At 50.3% G+C, this 20,636-nt stretch overlaps 2 protein-coding genes and 1 long non-coding RNA gene across 21 annotated transcripts in view; 2 read left to right on the top strand and 1 right to left on the bottom strand.

Moving 5' to 3' along the window:
- The window catches only part of GATB (glutamyl-tRNA amidotransferase subunit B), a 103,219-nt gene extending 100,751 nt beyond the window's left edge, over nucleotides 1–2,468 (top strand). For all 7 annotated transcript variants that reach the window (XM_086346334.1, XM_086346335.1, XM_086346336.1 and 4 more), the window contains one exon: nucleotides 257–2,468. In XM_086346334.1, coding sequence (XP_086202460.1) covers nucleotides 257–385 — 129 coding nt within the window. In that variant the 3' untranslated portion in view covers nucleotides 386–2,468. The remainder of the gene's footprint in view (nucleotides 1–256) is intronic.
- A 5,164-nt stretch (nucleotides 2,469–7,632) lies between these two features.
- The window catches only part of FHIP1A (FHF complex subunit HOOK interacting protein 1A), a 308,835-nt gene continuing 295,831 nt past the window's right edge, over nucleotides 7,633–20,636 (bottom strand). For all 13 annotated transcript variants that reach the window (XM_086346317.1, XM_086346327.1, XM_086346321.1 and 10 more), the window contains 3 exons: nucleotides 14,516–14,694; nucleotides 13,976–14,114; nucleotides 7,633–8,801 (listed from right to left, as the gene is read on the bottom strand). In XM_086346317.1, the coding sequence (XP_086202443.1) occupies nucleotides 8,548–8,801; nucleotides 13,976–14,114; nucleotides 14,516–14,694 (572 nt within the window). In that variant the 3' untranslated portion in view covers nucleotides 7,633–8,547. The remainder of the gene's footprint in view (nucleotides 8,802–13,975; nucleotides 14,115–14,515; nucleotides 14,695–20,636) is intronic.
- LOC147354969 (uncharacterized) lies at nucleotides 17,827–19,724 on the top strand. The gene is made up of 2 exons (XR_015144117.1): nucleotides 17,827–18,267; nucleotides 18,656–19,724. It is a non-coding gene; the product is annotated as an uncharacterized LOC147354969 (long non-coding RNA).

Below are 20,636 nucleotides of genomic sequence, written 5' to 3' on the forward strand. Positions count from 1 at the left end.
GGGGTGCTCACGATCCGGCACTGGGTGCGCAGCCCTTGGAGCCTTTTAATCAGGAGGCCAGGGAGCAGGTACCTCCTCTGCCAGGAGCCCAGAAGCCGCCTCCAAAGGTCACCCTCTCCCCTTTGTCCTCTTCTCATTTTATATCTAATACAGAAAAAAGAAACTAAATTTGTTTCAGTAAGCCCAAACTTGATTAAGGATTTTTTTTAGGCAAGAGTCTCTATTTTCCCCTCTAAAACAATTTCTGTTTTTAAAGGTAATGGATCTAAAGAGGGGAAACCCCAGAGCTATAAACAAACTGATTGGGTTGGTCCGAAAAGCGACTCTGGGCCGAGCAGATCCAACAGCGATCAAGGAGGTGCTGGAGAGGCAGCTGTCATCCTGATGGGTTCGGGTCCTCCTGCCAAGGCCCGGCCAGAGCCTGTGCAAGCTGATGTCCGAGGCCCTGCCCACCTGCGCCTGGAGATGCCGCCTCCACAGAAGGCTTCATGGACATCACAGGGTTCCAGGAGAGGTGTGTCGACGGTGAGAAACGCGGTGACGCTGAGCGCGCGCACACTCAGATGCTGTACCTCCTAGGACGACATCTCACTCTGCAGGGCCCTCATCCATTTGTAAGCACGTCCTCTGGGCCCAGCATCATTCTAGGCGCTGGGGATGGGCAGTGGTGGAGAGAGACGGTGGTCTGGACGCAGTATTTTGTTTGGGGAGCTCTCATGGTTGGAGAGGAGGGTATGAGCCTTAGTTAATACCATGAAGTAGTGGTATTCTCCCATCCACTGAGTAAAACTGTTGTTGCTCACTCAGTGCTCTGGGATCCCAGAAAGCAGGGATCTGAGCATAAGGGATTTTTTTCCTCCATAAAAAAGACAACATCAGTTTTCAAATAGATTTAATGAATAAAATATACTGAAATATCACATAAAAAATTAACTTATATGTCAAAGATTGTGCAGTTGATTGATAACTCCCCCTCCCCACCCTCAGGCCAAAAAGTTTGATAAGGAGATAAAAAAGCTGTAACATTAAACTGATTTGTTTTGCCTGGGAAGAGTAAGAGGACAAACTAGTAAATGGAAATTGTGACCTTTAGCGGTTTCTGTGGTCCAGTTAAGAGCACCTCCCAGGGTTGCCCTCCACCCCCACTCCCCCCCGCCCCACCGCAATTCCCGGGACAGTAATAGTGTTTCCCTGCTTCCCCGGGGGGCCCCCTGTGTTCCCCTCGTGCCTCTGTTACCTCTGACTCAGTGCGAAAGACCACATTTGCAAGTTCTGATTTTTAAAAGCACATGTCAAGTAAGCTGACATAAGAGGACGAAATCTTTGGCAGCCCTGACTTTACACTGAGTTCTGTCTGTGCTGAGAAGAGGACAAGTGTCTTCATCATGAGCGGTGCTCCCGAGGCAGCGGGGACCCGGAGAAGAGCAGACTGTCCCCCGCCAGCGCCTCAGCTGTTCACGCTTCTGGTTGTGGACGCTGGCTCAGGATTTCCCTAACTGGGAGTATTGGGAGGACTGTCCTTCTTCCCAGCCAGAAGAGCAGGGGCAGGAAGGAAACGAGCCATCTGGTTTATTTCAGACAGGCATGAAGAGGTAAGGTTTTACTTTGTAAAAAATGAGTGTTGAGAATATGTGACATCACCCGGGAAGCCGTGTGCCCCTTGCACGTCCTGTTAACGGTTCTGAAAACCACTGGGCCTGACAGTAAACTGCTCATCAAGCCGCTTTCGAGACAGAAAGTCAGAGCCAGTCCCCAACCCCTGACCCCCAACCCCTTTGCTCCTGAGACTGGAATCTGGCAGCAGCATGATTTTGTAAGAAACAGTAAGAGTCCAGTTTTGTTTTCCAAACTCCATTTTCACCAAAGATCTGGCTTCTTGGTCATCAGACTTTACAGAAAGCACTAGCCAACCTTTGCAGACCATTTTAAATCAAGGGCTGACTTGAATGGGACTGGAGAGGGGTGGGGACAGTTGAATGAAGACCATTTACCAATAATATTGTGTCATATGTAAACTGTATTATGGACTGATCATTTTGGAGAAAAATCCCATTGCTGGGGTGAGGGTGGGGGGCAGAGAGAAGGAAATGGGTAAAAGGGGGTCAGCTGTCTGGCGGCGGCAGAAACAGCCCTTGGTGGTGAACACACTGTAACATTTAGTGAAGCAGAAACGTGTCATCCACATGAAACATACAGGGTTATAAACCGGTTGCCTCAGTTTAACACTGCTGATCTCTGCTGATTATCGTCCGGCTCTGACAACTGCCCGTTATCTTGAATGCCCACTTCCAAAATCCAAAAAATCAGATTATGTTGTTACCACTGCTAATAGGAAAAGAAAAACACAGCTGATATCTTACTTGGAGCCTGACTAGAGATTTGAAATACGTCTTTATGTAACGCCCTAAGAAATTCACATGTGGCTCTACTTGTAAAAAGGGCTTCAACGAAATACAGTGTTAAATGCATTTTTGCATGAGTGTGAATTTAGTCTGGTGGTCTGCTTTTCTGGGGGAAATCTCATTAAAATGGATGAGCTGGCGCCACAGGTGAAGCGATCGCGTCTGTCACTGGAATGCACACACCTGTAGGCCGGGAGAGGGGCGGGCTGGGAGACTGGCTTCCCGGCGGGCCTGCTCCAGGTGTGTGCTCTGGCTGGTTCAGGCAGGACGGGAGGGCTTAGCATGCTACCAGGCACAGAGTCCGTTTTTAGTAAAAGTCCACTAGATTTATAAAACTAAATTAATGGACAGGGACTTCCCTGGCAGTCCAGGGGTTAAGCCTCCGTGCTTCCACTGCAGGGGGTGTGGGTTTGATCCCTGGTCAGGGAACTAAGATCCCCCACGTCTCACAGCCAGAAGAAAGAAAAAAGATTGCCTTTTGTGGGGGCCCTTTCGTATGAGAGGTGGGTGCCTCCAACCTCTGGGCTTTTAAATTCTAGGACAAGGAAGGAGCTTCTTAACTCTGTCGAGGGTTCTGCATCCAGGTAAACTTCTGTTCCTATCTTTTAAGATGTAGGCAACCCTGGGGGGAAAAAAGTTGCAACCCACTCCAGTATTCTTGCCTGGAGAATCCCAGGGACAGAGGAGCCTAGTGGGCTGCCGTCTATGGGGTCGCAGAGTCGGACACGACTGAAGCGACTTAGCAGTAGCAGCAGCAAGGATGTTTTAGCTGAGCTCCCCCCTCCTTTTTTATAATTAGTGAGAACCTGGAAGAAGACTATGAATTTTTTTTCAGGTAAACCACCCTCCTAAAGCTTTGAGTTGGCTTGTTTAGTACATAGCATATGACCAGGACCCACAACCTAAATTGTATTTTTCATGTCTGTTGAGTTCAGCAGCATCATTTCAAGGATCCTACGTAGTGGCTATTTGGGGGAAAAAAGAACACTAAATCTAACGGAAAGACCATCGTTTTCCACCCCCAAAAGAAGCACGTAGATCGCTGCCATGTCTCTCCAGCAGGTTTTAGACAAATGCATTCACAGAGTATTTGTGAGCAGAGTTGATGATCCCTGGTGGTCAGATGGAAAGCATCTGATTGAAATCTTCTCTCTGCCTCCCTTAGTCAAGCATCTTAGCCACGATCATTTAAATAGTATCATCAACCCCAAATTCCCTCTTTTAAAATCTCTCTGCAGGGCAGAATGGGGCCTTGTTACAGGTGGGCCTTTTCTACACGTGTCCCAATAAAAGTCAGCTGCCACCCCAAGCAGCACAGACTTCTGCAGCCTCAGCCCCGTGAAATGCGTGATCTGGCCCAAGAGCTGCCGTCTCCCTTGTCAGGTTGTGAAAGGACACAGTAAAGCCCAGGTCCCCCCAGATGCCTGAGGGCTGTGTGCACGCTGCTGGCAGCCTTGTTCCTCGTGGGGGACGTGGGGGCAGGGAGGGGCAGGCTCAGCTAAAACCGGTCCCATCTCAGGACTGCAAGTGCAAAGCCAAAGAACTTTGTCCCCGCAAAGCCTCAGGGAAAATTTTTTACCGGAGCCCTGTTTATCCTGTTAATGAGCTGCCAGGATGATCTGTTCTCCAGCACAAGGAATGGCCTAATTAAAAGCCTGAATATAGAGAGGATTTACTGAGGCAAAGTTATCCTGAAACAATTCTTAGTCTTTCGAGAGCTCTTTCTAAAGCATTTAGGTTTATGATGGTCACTCAAAGGGGGGGGGTGGGGGGGGTGGGGAATCAGCTCCATTTTCTTAAAATGTTTCCTCCGTGATGTGATTTAAGAGTAGAGTATAAACTTGTTTGATAGTGTTCTATCTTAGGCTGTTTTAGATGGAGAGTTAGTGTTGTGTGATTTACAGACTGATGGCTGAAGCAAGAAAGGGTCGAGAATATCTTCAACGACCGGAAGCTTGGGCTACAGAGGCCTGCTATTCAGGAAGAGCTAATACCACTAAGCTGGCTGGGGTGTGGGGCGAGCCAGATTACACCCAGCTGGCCAGTGACTTCAGGCAGCAGGTGCAGGAGCACTGTTCTGCCTGGTCGCTGAGTCACATCTCACTCTTGCGACCCCTGGACTGCAGCACACCAGGCTTCCCTGTCCATCACCATCTCCCAGAGTTTGGTGTCCACTGAACTCAAGTTCATGTCCATTGAGTCAGTGATGCTAGCTAATCGTCTCATCCTCTGCTGTCCCCTTGACCTGCCATCAGTCTTTGCAGCATCAGAGTCTTTTCCAGTGGGTGGGCTGTTTGCTTCAGGCGCAGTAATAGCTGACCTGCAATAATGTCCTTCATTTAAATGGCTGAGTGTGCCGGCCATTCAGTAAACGCGTAGCTGATGATTAGTGACCACATTGACCCGCCCGCCCCCACGTGAGGTTGGGCGTGCACTGCAGACGTTCACCCTTCTGCCTGTGGCACGTCCCACCCCTGCCCCAGCCGCACATCCTGTAGAGCAGCCGAGACACACTGACCCACGTTCGGATCAGGCAGCCCACCCGCAGTCCCAAACCTCTGGACCCAGCGGGAAGCCCAGCCACGTGGACTGCGCAACCAGGCTGAGCCAGAGACAACAAAAACAACTCTCAGCCCCGAGCACCGTGTCTGTTTCTAGATTCTGTACCTAAGAGGACACGCTCCCCCATTACCCTGGCCCCAGGATGTCTTAATGGCTTGAAATCAACCACTGCAGCAGGCCTAAATAAAAGCCACTTGCTGAGGAAAAGGTACCCCTGAGGACCCACGGGGGAATAAACAGCCCCTTCCTACATGTTACGGAGACACTGATTCCAATCCTAGTACCTGAAAGTATTTTACTAAGTAAAATGGGGACCATTTCCTCTAAATACCAGGAAAAGGAAGTACCTACTAAAAAACACACATCTCTGGTTACTCCAGCATTGCCATTTCATGTCTGGGACTCTGTACTTTAGTCCGTAAAATTGTATTTTAGGCTAAACTCAACTTGGAATTGCTTTAAAATTTTAAAAACATTTACTTGGCTATTTCCAAAAATCAATTTTAAAATATCCCAGTGCTCTCATATACTTTGAACCACAAAACCCAGTTCATCTAGAACTTCAGATCAGACTCTGAATTATGAATCTCAGTGAAGGATGTGCTACTGCAGGAACTTGACTCAACCTCTGCTGCCCGGGACCACCAGGCCTGACACAGGGACCCCAACCTGGGCAGCACCGAAACCCGTGCCCACTGAGCCTTCCAGCCCGCAGCACAGCGGCTGATGCGGGGGCCCACCACGTGGTAAAGCGGCCCTGCAAGAACATTTTACAGCATGCCCAGTATCATTCAAAATGCTTCCCCAATCTCATTGCAAAGGAGATTTCTAAACATCCCACCTGCTACTTTATGACTAGAATATTCTTCTTCATTGTGTGAGATGAGTCACTCAGTCATGTCTCTCTGCAACCCCATGGACTGTAGCCCACCAGGCTCCTCTGTCCATGGGGTTCTCCAGGCAAGAGTACTGCAGTGGGGTGCCGTGCCTTTCTCCAGGGGATCTTCCTGACCCAGGGATCAAACCCGCGTCTCTTAACGTCTCCTGCACTGGCAGGCAGGTCTTTACCACTAATGCCACCCGGGAAGTCCATCTACTTCAGTACCAAGATTTTTCCCAGCAAGGGTTCCCATCACCACCCGCTGCCATTCATCTGTGTCTGCCTGGACAGCGTCCATGTCTCCAGACTCCTCAGGGCTGCTCTTCTAATTCAGCTTCCGGCCTCTCGTGTGCCTCACGCACGGCCAACCCACCCCCAAACATCCTTGCCCAGCCCACCTGGCTGTTCCCCCTCGACTGCAGAAGTTCACCCGTTCCCACGAATGTATTTCCAGGTTCATTTTCTGACTTCATTTTGAGAAACCCTGGACATAACACTCGGTCGAGGGCTGCAATGGATCCAGAAACCCAAACTGGTGTCTGCCTCCAGACAGACAGGGCTGGCATGTGGGCTCACTACCAGAACCTACCACGGGAGTTAATCCTCCTGCCTCTCACTCACACTCGGGTCACCTCCGTCCTCCTTGAAGTCTACTTCAGTATCTATTTTAAAATACATATTCTTCCCCAGGGGGCGCCTTCCACATAGAGGACTGTAGTTTTCTGTAATAAAGCAAGAAAAAGACTCCACACCATCACCAGATGACGGAGAGAAGTGTAAATCACACCAGAAAGCTAAAGGGTATGGCTTCCGGAGGCAACTTGAGCATCTTATATACCCAGTGAGTCCAAACTGGAAGGTAGATAACTTACGCAAAGCAAAGCTGGAAGGTAATAAGTTACAGCCGAAACGCCATCTTTCCGTTCCTCTCTCTCCGCCTCCGAGACACTTTGTTTTCCAGTGGAAACTTGTGCAAATACGAGTGGGCGCTGGGAAGCCAAAAGCAGGCCAGTGTGCCCCTCAGCCGGGTAGGCAAACCGGAAGTCAGAATGCCCAGCAAATCGGTATCACTGGTTCCTTGCCTGGACCTGGAGGACTGTGAGGCTGGCTCCGAGGAGCCACCTGGCCCCAGCCGCGGCTCCAGGGGCCTCATCCCTGGGGGACTTGCCCGCTTCGGATACAGAGCTGCTTCGAGGTCCCTGAACACAATGGCAGCCTCAGCTCTGCAGCATCTCATGCGCTTTTCTCCTTCATGCCCCTGCTATACTAGGGCCTGATTAAAACCACACTGGCGCTCCTGAGGCACTGCTGCCAGGGTCTCAGCAAGACACCCACAAGGAGGAGAGGCCCGGGGCTTCCAATTTCCTTCCAAACAGAGCTCATCCTAGTTCACGCTTCTCGCCTGCACACAGAACAGGGCAGTGGAACCTAATAACATCCATGAATATCGGTTGTTTATGGTCTTGTTTTTTTTAGCCCACAATTATTTTGTGTGCGTCTCCCTCTCCGTGGGAGTAGACCAAGGCTCTGAGTATAATTACGCCTGGCGGAGTGGGCTGCAGAGCAGAGATGCGCTAGTACATCATGATGGGGCCGTCTAATGAGCCCCATTACTCAGAAGGCAGCGTTTCTGTGCAGAGCGAGGCCCCAGCAGGCACTTGGCTTGGCGGGGCTCCCTATGACCTGCTGGCCCTTAAATCCCAGTTCCCAGAGGCTGTGCAGTCCCTGTTTCTCTACAAAGTGCAACACATTAGAAAAAGCAAACAGATTTTTAAATAATTACCAAGGTTTGTACAGATTGTATTTAATTTACCTTTATCCTTTCCCCCACTCCATACTCCCCAAAAATACCCACCATGAGATAGTTTCACAAATGAATCAGTTTTTCATAAAACACTTAAAAAAATAACAATGCTTGTCTTCTTACATAAGCATCAGATACCATGCTTTGTTCATAGGGTTGATCAGAGTCCTAAAAACCAAAGTAACAGTTTGCATAGGCAGAGTTCATTGTGTGCAAATCTTACTAAAATAAGGCTATGTTCAGTGTTTAGGTGGTGATACAGTGAGTAAAGAAAGCTCTCAAGCAAGAAGACATTTCCCTGCATCCCACATTCTCTCCAGCTGTGCCTGACTTCCTGGGCAGAGAGCTGAGGCCAGTGGATCTGCCTGCACCATAAGGCAGCGTGTGTTGGAATACACGTGGTGCAAGCAAAACGCAAAAGGACGGATGATCCGTGCTTGTGTTGGGGGCAAGAGGGGCTCCGTCTTTACTCCTCCCTTTGTAGGGGGGGCCACGATGCGGAAGGCAGCAGGGGCAGGCACGTGTTCACGTGCTGCTGGAGGGCCAGCCCTCTGGCACGGGCACCTCCAGAAGTCACTGACCCCTGGTGATTGCTGGGTGTGACCTATTGCTGCAAGGCAGAACCTACGCTCCTACTCAAAGGAATGGGAGGATAAGGACCAAGACCTCTTGAGGAGGAAGAAAAACGGAGCCCAGAAAGCCTGCCAAAGGAGCAACCACGTTAGTGGGAAGACAAGGTGGGGAAGCCTGGCTGGAGAGAGAGGAGGTGCAGAGAAGGCCCCCCTCCCCCAAAATCAAGTATCGTCAGGAAGTCTCCAAGTAGAGATGTCTATAAGCAGCTTTGCATTCAACATTCAGTCAAGACTAACACCGCAGAAAACCAGAACCAGACTTCCAGACTACCAGCAGGCGTCGTCCGGGTCGCCCAGGATCCTGCAGCAGAGGATGGAGTGTTCCTGGGCCAGGGCAGCCAGCTCCTTCAGGAACTCAGGGAAGAGGGCGGCTGCTAGCATGGTGTCCCGCACCGGTGGGGGCAGGCTGGGGGGCGCCCCCACCACCTTGGCTCTGTTCGTCAGGAAAGGCTGAAGCACTTTTGGGGGGCCATCCAAAAAGTTCTTGCCGCTTCCTGTCCTGGAGGCGTCCTGAACGGGATCTGAAACCAGAAGGCAGGCAGCCGTGGTGAGGAGCCTCCTGGAGCCCTTCTGTCTGCCCTTAAGTGACGTGTGCGTGCTGGAAGTGGGGGAGGGGGTGCGGACGTTCAGTTCCCACTCTGACTGCAGCCTAAAGAGCCCCCCTCTACTCCCCTCTGAGACACTCAGATCCACCCAGCAGATCAGCTCCAGCATCAGGCATGTAATGAGAGTTTTATCCCAATTCCTATATGAGGCTCTACAAGAAGAAACTGTGGCAAGAATATAGGTTCATCAGGAACCCTCTGCGCCTGGGGCGAGACGAAGGGGAAAGGGAAAAGGCGTCTCCTCCCGCCGAGTCAGCCAAGTGAAGACGCAGGACAACAGGGACACCGACCCTCCATGCCTCCTGGGGTCGGGGTGACCACCCTCCCTTTGCCAGCTGAGCCCTGACCACCTCGCAGGGCTGTGCAAGGCGGCCTGAGTCACACACACCACGCTGCCTGGGCACAGGGCTCCGGCCTCCAGGGCTTCCTGCCCCGATCCCAGCCCCTTCTGGGTGGGACCTCCAGCCTTTGGGAGGAACAAAATGGATGAAGCCTTTTCGAGGCTGGAATGATGGAGAGGAAGCTGAATGCTCATAAGACCAGACTGGGAGCTCTCCACCACCACAGGCATCTCGCAGCAGGTGGCTTGGACCTTCCATTCAAGCAAGGTTTCCAGGAGTTTCAATCTCAGTTTCAATAATGTTCGTCCAAGATGATATGAACCAAATTTTGTATATCCAAGTGATTTGCATTTTCATATTGCATCAGTTTACCAATTAAAATGGTTCAGCTTACCTATTTAATTCCTGAAGATCTCCATATCGATAGGAATTATTTATGTCTTCCTCCGCGCCCCTCTCCAACAGACTCATTACTCCTTATAAATCATTATATTCAAGCTCTTCATTATTTTGGCTGCTTTTTAGAATTCAGCCCCATTTCTCAACATTCTTCTCAGAGTGTTGCTTAACTATGGTACTAAAAATTCCTGACATTTATAGTACTTTCCACATCTCACTACTATCGTCTTTAGTGTTAAAAAAAAATCCTCCACTCTACTGCTTTAAATATCCTTTTAGATTAAAGCTTATCACAGCTCATGCCATAAAGAACTGGGGAGGTTGTTGAGAATCTGCTGCCTTTCAGCAGAAACTCACACTGTGCCTTGACAAAAGAGTGAGGACAGAGCGCTGACGTCCCTGGGGACACAGCCAGCCCCCAGCCTGGGGGCCACGCCGGAGCGACACCCGCCCCCAGTGCCACAGCACCCAGCTCTCAGGGACGTGGCGGGGCCCAGCCAGGAGGCCAGCCGGGATTCCCAGGGAGATGGGACCCAGGCAGCAGACCGACCCACACTGCACATGCTGGGCCCCACCTGGCACTCCCTCCCGTGTCTGCACACCTAAGGCTCACCAGGTTTAAGAAGTACCAGAACCGTGGTTAAGGGCACAGACTCGGCCACGTCCTGGCTGAGGGACATCAGGCGAGGTGGTTTACCTCTCTGTACTTTACTGGCCTCATTTCTCACAGACTCACAGAAAGATGGAGTCAACAGGTATAACGCGCACAAGGACCTCTTGGTAAGTGACAGCCATCACACTGCCATCAATTCAGTTGCCACTGACTCTATAAACCACTTGTGCTTCCTGCCCTTGGAAGTGACCCCCTGTTGGAGCCTCCCACTCATTTTATTTACCAGCTGGGGTCTGCAGGGCCCTTCAGCCTGGTGGTGCTGTTTCTGTTCTTTGTCCTCTGTTAAGACTTTGAAGTTCCTAAGAGCTGAGCCCCTAAACACTGTGTCCTTCATGCCCGCCCCCCCACCACACTCATCCACAGAACAGCTAACAGACATTTGCTGAATGAATGAGGGGAGGAACCCGCCATTGTCAGCTGCTCCCTGCACCTCATCTCCATCTTTCTCTTTCAAACTTACTCTTTCCCCGCAAAGGGCTTTTGTGGATCATTTATCTAGCTTGATCCATGAGTTTTAAGTGTCATCGCTAAGCCTCATTTACCCAGCTTCAACCCAAGAATTAACACTGTCTTCACTGATGAAGACGGGGGGATGCCCAGTGAGGGAGGCAGAAGCCCAGCAGAAGTCCTGGCAGTGGTTCTGTCCCAGCAGCATAGAGAACTCATGGTTCTTTCCTTGAGTCAAACTCAACTCAAAAACAAGGAGACTCAAGTTATGGTCCCTACCTGGCAACCAGCTAGTCACATAATGGCTCGGTTTCCTTTTCCGTAAAATGGAAATAATACCTACCTGACCCCTCCAGAACTAGCAGTCAGTGAAAGGACTCTATACGTAAATAACAGAAAATACCACCTTTGTGGTTTGGAATTTGTATTTGAGCGAAACATGAAATGCCTGGCAAGTGGCTGGGGTTCACAGACCACGAGGCTCGAGAGTGACACTGTTTCAGCACAGAAGTCCACCCAGACTGATCAAAGCGTTAGTGAGGAGGCTGGTTTCACCTGGGCCTGCGTGACGGGGCAGCTCAGGCTGCAGGTCCATGAACCATACACCCCTTGGAAAATGGCCCAGTGTGCAGGCACAGCACCCAGAGGAGAAGTAGGAAGGAAAGGAAGTATAAATGCCAGAACCGGGAGTGGCTTCCTAAACTGTTGCCCTGGGTCTGAAAGGCCACAGCAAACGGTTGTCAGGATACTGCTGGAAGACTGGAGAAGTTAGAGAAGTGAGTTACCCTGCACCTCCGCAATGGCGTCAGACAAGGAGCACAGACACTAGACTCCCCAGTATGCGCCTCTCACGGGATTCTGATCGCTCGCTGTTCTGCGCCCCTGTGAGAACCAGGCTCCCAGGCCCATCTCATCTATAAGCAATCATATCACACACGAGTCAGTTTGTACAAGGGACAGAGACCTTGGTCATTCTGTGAGTTGAAAGATTTTTAAAGTTGAGGGGAGCTGTCACTTTGCAAACCTGAAAGAGGTTAATTAGGAGGTTAATCTGAAAAACTCCATCAAAGGGGAGTCTTCTATCCCAAGAGACACTTCCTACAAGTCAACGTCCCCTGAGAGTCACAGGCCTTAGAAATCATCCGCCACAGCTGCCTAACTGACCACCTTATGAGGCGGGAACAAGAGCCCCTGGGCACGTATCCAGCAGCCACCGCCGTCACACAGTCTGAAGCCAGGATGGAGCACAGGGTTTCAAGGACCCCTCCACCCCAAGCCCACCACCGTCACCAGGATTGTGTGGGTCCAGGAGGCCGGTCAGGGCATGAGCCCTCAGGCTCTCTGAACCAGGCACCTGGCCAACCTCTCTGAGCCAATACCTTCAGCCTCCTTCTATGCAAACGAGCTAACAGTACCCTGCATGTCCACTGCACACTGCTGTCTGAAAAGGAAAACTGTCTATGAAGGCACCTTGCAAACTGCAAAGTACAAATAAAGACCAAGCCCAGAGCGCAGCACAAGACTTGAGTTGCCTTCTGTCTGGAGGCTGCACATGGCCATGATCCCGCATCCCATGATCATCCCATCCGGGGGGTCGGGGGGTCTGCTCCACTCCTGCAGCTGGGCTGACCCAGTGGCTTGGCCGACAATGCAGCAGAATCAACCTGTTAGGTGGGGGGGTCCCCATCTGGGGCTTCAAGAGACTGTGTCTTCTGCTCCCGCTACCTGACAGCCATTAAGCTGCCAAGCCAGGGCAAACCCACTGGATGATGAGTAACACAGACCCTCATCACCCCATCGCCCCAGCCAGCAGCCACCGGTGTGAGCCAGGCCATCCCAGACGCCCAGCCACACTGAGCAAGTGCTGCCAGCGTCAGCCATGCTCACCCAGAGCAGCAGATCAACCTGGCAACCACACAGACTCATGAGCGTGTGGGATCACTGTATCTGGAGTCTTTTGCGGTGGTTTATTATGCACAAAAGCTAACTGGCACACCGCTCCCGCAGGGTGAGTCACAGCAGCATGCCCCCTGCCAGGAGGGACAAGCCACCAGGCTGACGGGCATGAGGCTAGCAGAGGCCGCAGGGAACCTGCAGCCCACCTTCCACAGACGGGGGGCTCCCCTCCATCCAAGACTGGCCACCTGCTCTTCTCCATGGCCTGTGCTTGAAGCCTCCCCCTCACTTCACCAGGGGCACAGGGCTCCCTTTCTCTCAGAGTCCGTCTTGTAGTGTTCTAATCACCTTTCACACCCTGAATTCTGCAGTCAGAAAGAACTCAAGAGACAGAAGACAAAGCTTCACTTGAGAGTCGAGGCCTAAGTCCCATGAAGACAAGTAACCAAGAACAGACAGCTACACGGCAGCCAGGGCGTCAGAGGGCCGAGCCACCCAGCTTCCCAGCTTCCCTCAGTGGTGTAACACTGCTCTGAATTACATTCCTGCTTCTCACTCCACATCTTGTTTCCCATCACGTGCTTTAGCCCAGACCAACAGCCCTGCTCTCTGTTGTCCACCAGCCACAGAGAAGCCTGACTTGTCTCAAGGGAGATGAACAGAAGCCAGCTCAGGAAGAGAGACAGCTGTTGTCAAATCTGTGTGACCAGAGCTTAATCAAGGCTGGGCAGCCCTTTCCCCAGGCCCCGTGGCCAGTCCTCGGGTTCCTGTGCCACCTGATCGGCCAGCCCTCCAGAGCCCATGGAAAGGCATCTTGGAAGGTTTAAGGTGCACATAAACTTTACTTCTCTTGCTCCAGATGAACGGCTTTCACCTTCTGGAGCCCAGATGAACGGCTTTCACCTTCTGGAGCCCTGAAGCACATTTATTTGGGGCTCAAAAGTCTCTGAAAACACAATAAATAAAATGGATGCCCTCCTTGGGGTAGCACCAACCAAACAATATGCACATAAGGCTTCTTTCTGGCCCACACGTGCCAAGTCATTCATTCTAGAAACAGCTCCCACATCAGTCCTGCCCTGAACTACCCTACGTTAGGAAAACAAATGCCTTGCTAGAGCCTCCAAAGTGGGACCAGGCTGCGTATGGGTGGAGCAGACCTTCCTTTTGGTGTAATGACACTCAGGGTGAAAAGGGAAATATTTTCTGAGATTTTTTTTTTCTTTTGAGATGCTTTTAGCATCCAGGAGCTGGTGCAGCACCCAGGACCCCAAGTCGGGAAGCTGGGGGAACAGGAGCTGCTGACAGGGAGGGACAGGGGAGGACCCGCTGACCTTTGGTGGGTGTCTCGGGGCTCGGATCGGAGAGGTCCACGCGGAAGAGCAGGTATTGCTGGGCCTGTATGAGGAGGCCAGGGAAGTCTCTCTCCACAGAGGCGAACTGTTCAATCTTATTCTTCACAGACGCGAGGACCTGTTAAAACCAGCACTAATGACTCTAATACTTCAGCACGGAGTTCTGCTCTGAGTTATCAGGACATCTGTCAGGCACAGCCCCCACTGCAGGAACGACAGGGTTTTAACTGCCTGGGTGTTCTGGGGGGAGTGGTGCTCTCAAAACATCAAATCAAACAAGCTTCGAATCTTCAGTTTGTCTAGAATGATCCACACAACCAGCGTGAAAGTACTGGGCTGGAGAGCAAATGAGAACAGGGGAGAGGGGCGGGACCGGGGGCTAGGGGCGGGGCCGGGCCCTTGCATGTGCGCAGGCATACAGGGCGAAGCGGGGCAGGGGGCTGGGCCTGTGCATCAGCCGGGGTCCCCAGCAGGTGTGGGCAGGGCAGGGGCAAGGCGGTACCTGGGGCCGGGCGGTACCTGGTACAGGGAGCGCACGCTGGGCTGGAAGACCATGTTGGTGTTGAGCAGGAAGGAGCGCAGGAGGGGCTGCGGGTAGCTGGCCAGCTGTGTGATGATGCCAATGAGCAGCAAGTTCACGTGCAGCGAGTTCTCCAGCATGTTCTCCAGCTTGGATAAGACGACGCTGATGAACGGGCCTGTGGAAGGACACGAGGCTCAGGGCCGGCTGGGCACAGGGGCAGTCTCTCCTGAAAACCAAGGAGTCAGGGGGACCACCGCGGGGCCACTGGGGGCAAATGAAGTTCAGACAAGTGCGGCTGAGGTGACCAGGTCGCCTGGTACCTCAAAAGCAAACCACAAGACATACCAACCGCCACAAAAACAAAGCAGAAACCCGTGCTTTGGGAGCTAGTATTTTGACTCTGTGAGCAGTTTTAATACTTTGAAAATTATCATGGACCTTAGAAAAAATGACCAGTGATTTAATTTTTAAAACCAAAATGTACTTTTCATACTATTTCTGTATCTCTTGGGGCTGCCAATGCTTTAAAACATGGCACTCTTCATTCCCTAATGGTGCAGGCTATAGCCAACAGTGCCAAGACTGCAGCCCGCCAGGCTCCTCTGTCCATGGAGTTCTCCAGGCAAGACCTGGAGTGGGTTGCCATTCCCTTTGCAGCGGATCTTCCCCACCCAGGGATCCAACCCATTTCTCCTGTGTCTCCTGCACTGCAGGCAGATTCTTCACCCACTGAGCCATCAGAGAAGCCCTCATGCTATATAGGCTGTCATGCAAACATTCAGTGAGTTCAGTTCAGTTCAGTCGCTCAGTCGTGTCCGACTCTTTGCGACCCCAAGAATCGCAGCACGCCAGGCCTCCCTGTCCATCACCAACTCCCGGAGTTCACTCAGACTCACGTCCATCAAGTCAGTGATGCCATCCTGCCATCTCATCCTCTGTCGTCCCCTTCTCTTCCTGCCCCCAATCCCTCCCAGCATCAGAGTCTTTTCCAATGAGTCAACTCTTCACATGAGGTGGCCAAAGTACTAGAGTTTCAGCTTTAGCATCATTCCTTCCAAAGAAATCCCAGGGCTGATCTCCTTCAGAATGGACTGGTTGGATCTCCTTGCAGTCCAAGGGACTCTCAAGAGTCTTCTCCAACATCACAGTTCAAAAGCATCAATTCTTCAGCGCTCAGCTTTCTTCACAGTCCAACTCTCACATCCATACGTGACCACTGGAAAAACCATAGCCTTGACTAGACGAACCTTTGTTGGCAAAGTAATGTCTCTGCTTTTCAATATGCAAACATTAGCAGCCATCAAAAGTTTAAGTAACAAAGTCTTCCTGCTGTTAAAGAATAGCAAACACCTACAAACTATGTTTGCCAACAGCAGCATTGAGAAGGGGGTGGGGGCTGTCCATCCCCCACAAGCACCAGAGAAAGACTCTTGCCAATATCACTATATGGAAGAAAAAAGACTGTACTCCCAATGCAGAGGGCCCAGGTTCTATCCCTGATCAGGGAACTAGATCCCTCCTACCATAATAAAGACCCAGCGCAGCCAAATAAATATTTAAAAAAAAAAAAAAGAGAGAAGATGAGAGGTGAAGGAGGCCTTGGCTATAATTTTAGACCCACAACTTTAAGTTGTGGAGGGGAGGGACTCAGTGCTCAGTTTGGAGAACTGGAGTCTGGTGTATCCAAGTTTCCTTAAACAAGAAATTCCCTAAGACCATAAAAGCAGTTCATTAAAAAAAAAAAAAAAATAGACAAAAAGAAGCTTCAACTAACTTGGGTCACTAGAAAAATAATATGATTTCCATTTGAGTTGATTGAAGACAAGGAAAATCCAGAAAATAAATCTGGCATTAATAAAATTACTTGAAGATATTTTCCGTTTTCACCAAAAAAGTGGTCCATTAAGCAAAATCAATGAGAATTTTCTGTTTCCCCCAGTGGAGCTATTGATGATGCCTCTAAACCATGGCATGTTTTTGACAAAAGCACATAACCCCTGATGAATAAACATGCCTTGTGAAGATTTCACCAACATTAATTTGGGTTTAACAAATACTCCATCACAAGGTGCTTCGTTCACAAGCCTTGGCAGTGAGAGCGGGTAAACCTTTCTAAGAAGGCAGACGCTGTCTGTGAAAAAGTACTCGCAATTGTAGGTTCTGCCACTACAAACACAGATGCTGTCTCTAAGGCACCTTAGAGCCCAGGAGAGACATCTTGCATCTGGGTGTCAAGACTGGCCCCAACTTCCCCTTCCCTGGGAGGGGGCAGAGCTCCTGAGTCACTTTTCATGGCACAGGGAGGTCAATGAATTCTTCGAATAGAGAGCTCCTGCTTACAAAACAAAGCTGGGAGAGATTGCCAAACACATTCAGAAACTCTGGATTGCAATACCACTATGACAGCATCTTGATGGGGTTCCACCAAGAACCCCCAAAATGTCACCAGCAGCTCTACTTAATTCTAGTCTTCCAGACACATCTGCCAGGGGAAGGCTGCTGTCCTCACTCCCCAACCCCGACCTGGGCTCATGCCCACCCCGGCCCCGCTCCCCTGCAGTCCCTGGGACTCAGCATCTGTTTCCTTCCAGAGGAACAGAGACAGGTGGCTCAGATGACACTTGGGTGGGAAGAGTCTCCTTAAAACATATCTCCTTGGACTTCCCTGGTGGTACAGTCAATAGGAATCCACATGCCATGAATAAACGTGCCTTATGAAGATTTCACTAACGTTAATACAGTTTAACAAGACATACTTCATCACAAGATACTTCATTCAGAAGCCTTGGTAGCGGAGAAGGTAAACCCAAGGGACACGCGTTTGAGCCTTGGTCCGGGAAGATCCTCCATGCTCTAGGGCAGCTGAGCCTGTGCACCACAGCTCCTAAGCCTGTGCTCTAGAGCTCCGGAACCATGATACAGGCTGCAACTACTGGAGCCCGCGTGCCTAGAGCCCATGCTGCAAAGCAAGAGAAGACACCGCAATGAGAAGTCTCTGCACCACAACGAAGAGGAGGCCCTGCTCACTGCAATGAGAGAAAGCCTGCGCAGCAACAGAGACCCAGTGCAGCCAAAATAATTAAAAAACATCTCCTTAACGAGCGCCCTCAACCTCCCGGCCATCCTACAAACACAAAAGCCGCATGGCCCAGCACTCCTGTCAGGGAGGAACCCCAGCCTGCGCCACGCCTGGGAGAGTCCGTCATCACTGTCTCACTTCAACAACAGAGCATCAGGCCAAGGTCAGCAGACTGTCATTATAATCCACTAACCCCATCAACTACAGCTTCTTAGGCATGTGCAATAAGAAACATATATTAAACCCTTTCAAGTTCCTGTTTTATTCAAGTTCCTGTTTGATTCTAGCACTTTCAAAAAACCTCCTGAGTGAAATGCAGGAGGAAGGGGAAACAGGCAAGCAGCTGAAAATGAGAAAACTCGGTTACAGTTCAGAAAGCCACTGGGAATGTGGGAATGAGCCACTGTGGGAATGAGGGTTGTATTTTTTCCCCTTCCAGAAGACAGATAAACTTCACACCCATAACATACTGAATTTTCAGAACAACGAATGATATGCCATCCCCTTCTCTCCCCTCAGGCCCTCTTCCCCTGCTTCAGTGACCCCCGCCCTGACCGGTGCTTCCTAACTCCAAGAGCCGCCACCATCATTCTGAGCCTCAGCTCCGCCGACTCCCCCTGGGAACCACCTCCCGAACGCAGACCGTCACCTCCACCTCCCCTGCCTGAGGTCGGTCTCCTCACTTGTCTGGGGTTCAACAACAGTTTTTCTATTTTAATAAAGATTAAAATGATTTAAAATTTTTCTTCTTCTAAGAGTACAGGGGTATAAAATAAAGAATAGGCCTCCTGCCAGAGGCAACTCCTGTTAACAGATCCAAGTGCATTCTTCCAGCAATGTTTCATGTATATAATAAACTATAATAATTGAGTTATCATTAAAAACATGAATCACTTATTATGTGCCAGGCAGTGTTGTAAGCACTTTTCATGTATTGACTTACTTAAATATTCACAACAACCCTACAAAGTGTGTTTATGGTTGAGTTGGCCAAAAAAGTTCACCTGGGTTTTTCCATAAGATGTGACCCAATTGAACTTTTTGGCCAACCCAAAAGTTATCCCTAGGCTGCAGTCCATGGGTCGCAAGACTTGGATATAACTTAGCAGCTAAACCACCACCACCAAAGACGATGCAGAATGTCACGTGCACAGTGAGTAAACGGGGTCACAATTTTCATTCAGGCCATCTGTTTCCAGCGTCGATACTCTTAACCAACACACGGTCCTGCTTCCCAGGGCGAGAGTGTGTGTGTGTGCGGGGAGCGAGCTCCGCCTCTGGCAAAGGTCATGAGGAAGGAGGCTTGGCATACGCAAAGGCGGGATCAAGCCTCAGGAGTCTCCCTGGAAATTCTCGAGCAATCTACCCCCAAAACCAGAGTCTGCCTACTTTCTGCTTTGTGCTTTCACCTACACCTCTGACTTTACGGGGGGCTGTCCCCCACTACCTCTCTCTGAAAAAAGAGTTAGCTTACAGCTCCAGTTAATAATTCCTGGGTGTGACAGTGTTTAACCTACAAACTCCTTTGGAAATCGTCTAGCCTGCCTGAATAGGTTTTTCCGGCCACATGTGATTGTTCAGAGCCTCCCAACTGTGAGAGGCAGGAGATGTTCTAAACTGTCTAAACACAGATTCTTTTGAGTAGTTAAAAGATTGATTAGAAATTGTATTGGTGAAGGGATTTTCACTTGTTGGGCCAATGTTTGCTGCTAAGTCTCCATATCCCTTACCTGCTGTGTCCCTGGCAGTGTATTGATTAATATAGTTGGTGTAAGTAGTAGCTTTAATGTTTGTAACCTGGGACCCTTGAGTTAATTCTTCTTCTTGTTATAGCCCACCACACCTTTGCGCTGTAGGAATGCAAGTTTATCTAATGCTTTTGGAGGGTGGCTCCTGACCAATCACCTTTAGAGAAAAATAAGTTTTCTGAAGAAAAGGTCTTAAAATGTTAACAGCCCTCCGGGCCAGAAGATGATGCAAATCACCTAACTTTTGCATATGCTAAGTTTGCAGGAAGAAAGCCTGGCTTGCTGCCTGACTCTACCCCTTCCCCCATTATCCTCTATGCATAACTTAAGGTATAAAAACTACTTTGGAAAATAAAGTGCGGGCCTTGTTCACCGAAACTTGGTCTCACCATGTCGTTCTTTCTCTTACCTTCTGGCTGAATTATTCAGCCTCTTTTCTTCACTGAATTTTCCTACTGAGCTATCCTTATTTCAACCGCTTTTCTCCACTAAATTTCCTCACTGAGCTATCCTCATTCTATTACTCTTTATATCCTTAATTAACATTTAATTAAGCAATTGTTTCCTGATCTTCGCCGACGCAGTCTCTCCTTCGAATACCCTGGATCAGCCAGGGCTGGTCCCCGACGTGTGTGTGCGTGTGTGTGTGTGTGTGTGTGTGTGTGGTACTTTTTTAAAACAAATGATAAAATGACAGTACTGTCCACACACTGTTCAGCCTCTCGTATTTTGCGCTGCAGTGTCTCCCCCAGAGACTATGCCGTATCACCATGCACAGAGCCATCCTGTTCATTCACAAGACATCCGGTTGCCAGGGGTGTGACATGAGCAAAACAGTCCCCTACTGGTGGACGCTTGGATGACTTCTATGTAACGCTGCAATGAGCATCTCTGTGTACGCACCTCGGCCCATCGTGTGACCACAGCTGTGAAAATGCTTCTGGAAACACTATTACTCCTGCATTCTGAACCCAGATACAATGACAAGTCTCTTAGTTGGATCTTTCTGGCACCAGCCTCTCCTCACTCCAGTGCTCTCTCCACAGTCTTCAACTCTGGCCTTTCCAAACAGGAATCTGATCACATCACTCACCCACTCTGACGGGGAATCTTCAGGGCCTGGAGCACAAGCCCGCACTCCTCAGCGTGGCCTGAGGGCTCCCTGAGTCAGCGTACACCAGTCCTGTGGCTTCCTCTCTACTCCCAAGATCCAGGCCTTGTCACCCGTCATGTGGCGGCAGGCTCCTTTTGTTCACCTGCTGTTTCCCCTGCCTGACTGTCGTTCTCAGC

This window comes from Bos grunniens, chromosome 17 (genome assembly GCF_055505025.1).
Source record: "Bos grunniens cultivar Pamir isolate PY7600 chromosome 17, Bosgru_T2T1.0, whole genome shotgun sequence".
NCBI classification, from domain to species: Eukaryota; Metazoa; Chordata; class Mammalia; order Artiodactyla; family Bovidae; genus Bos; species Bos grunniens.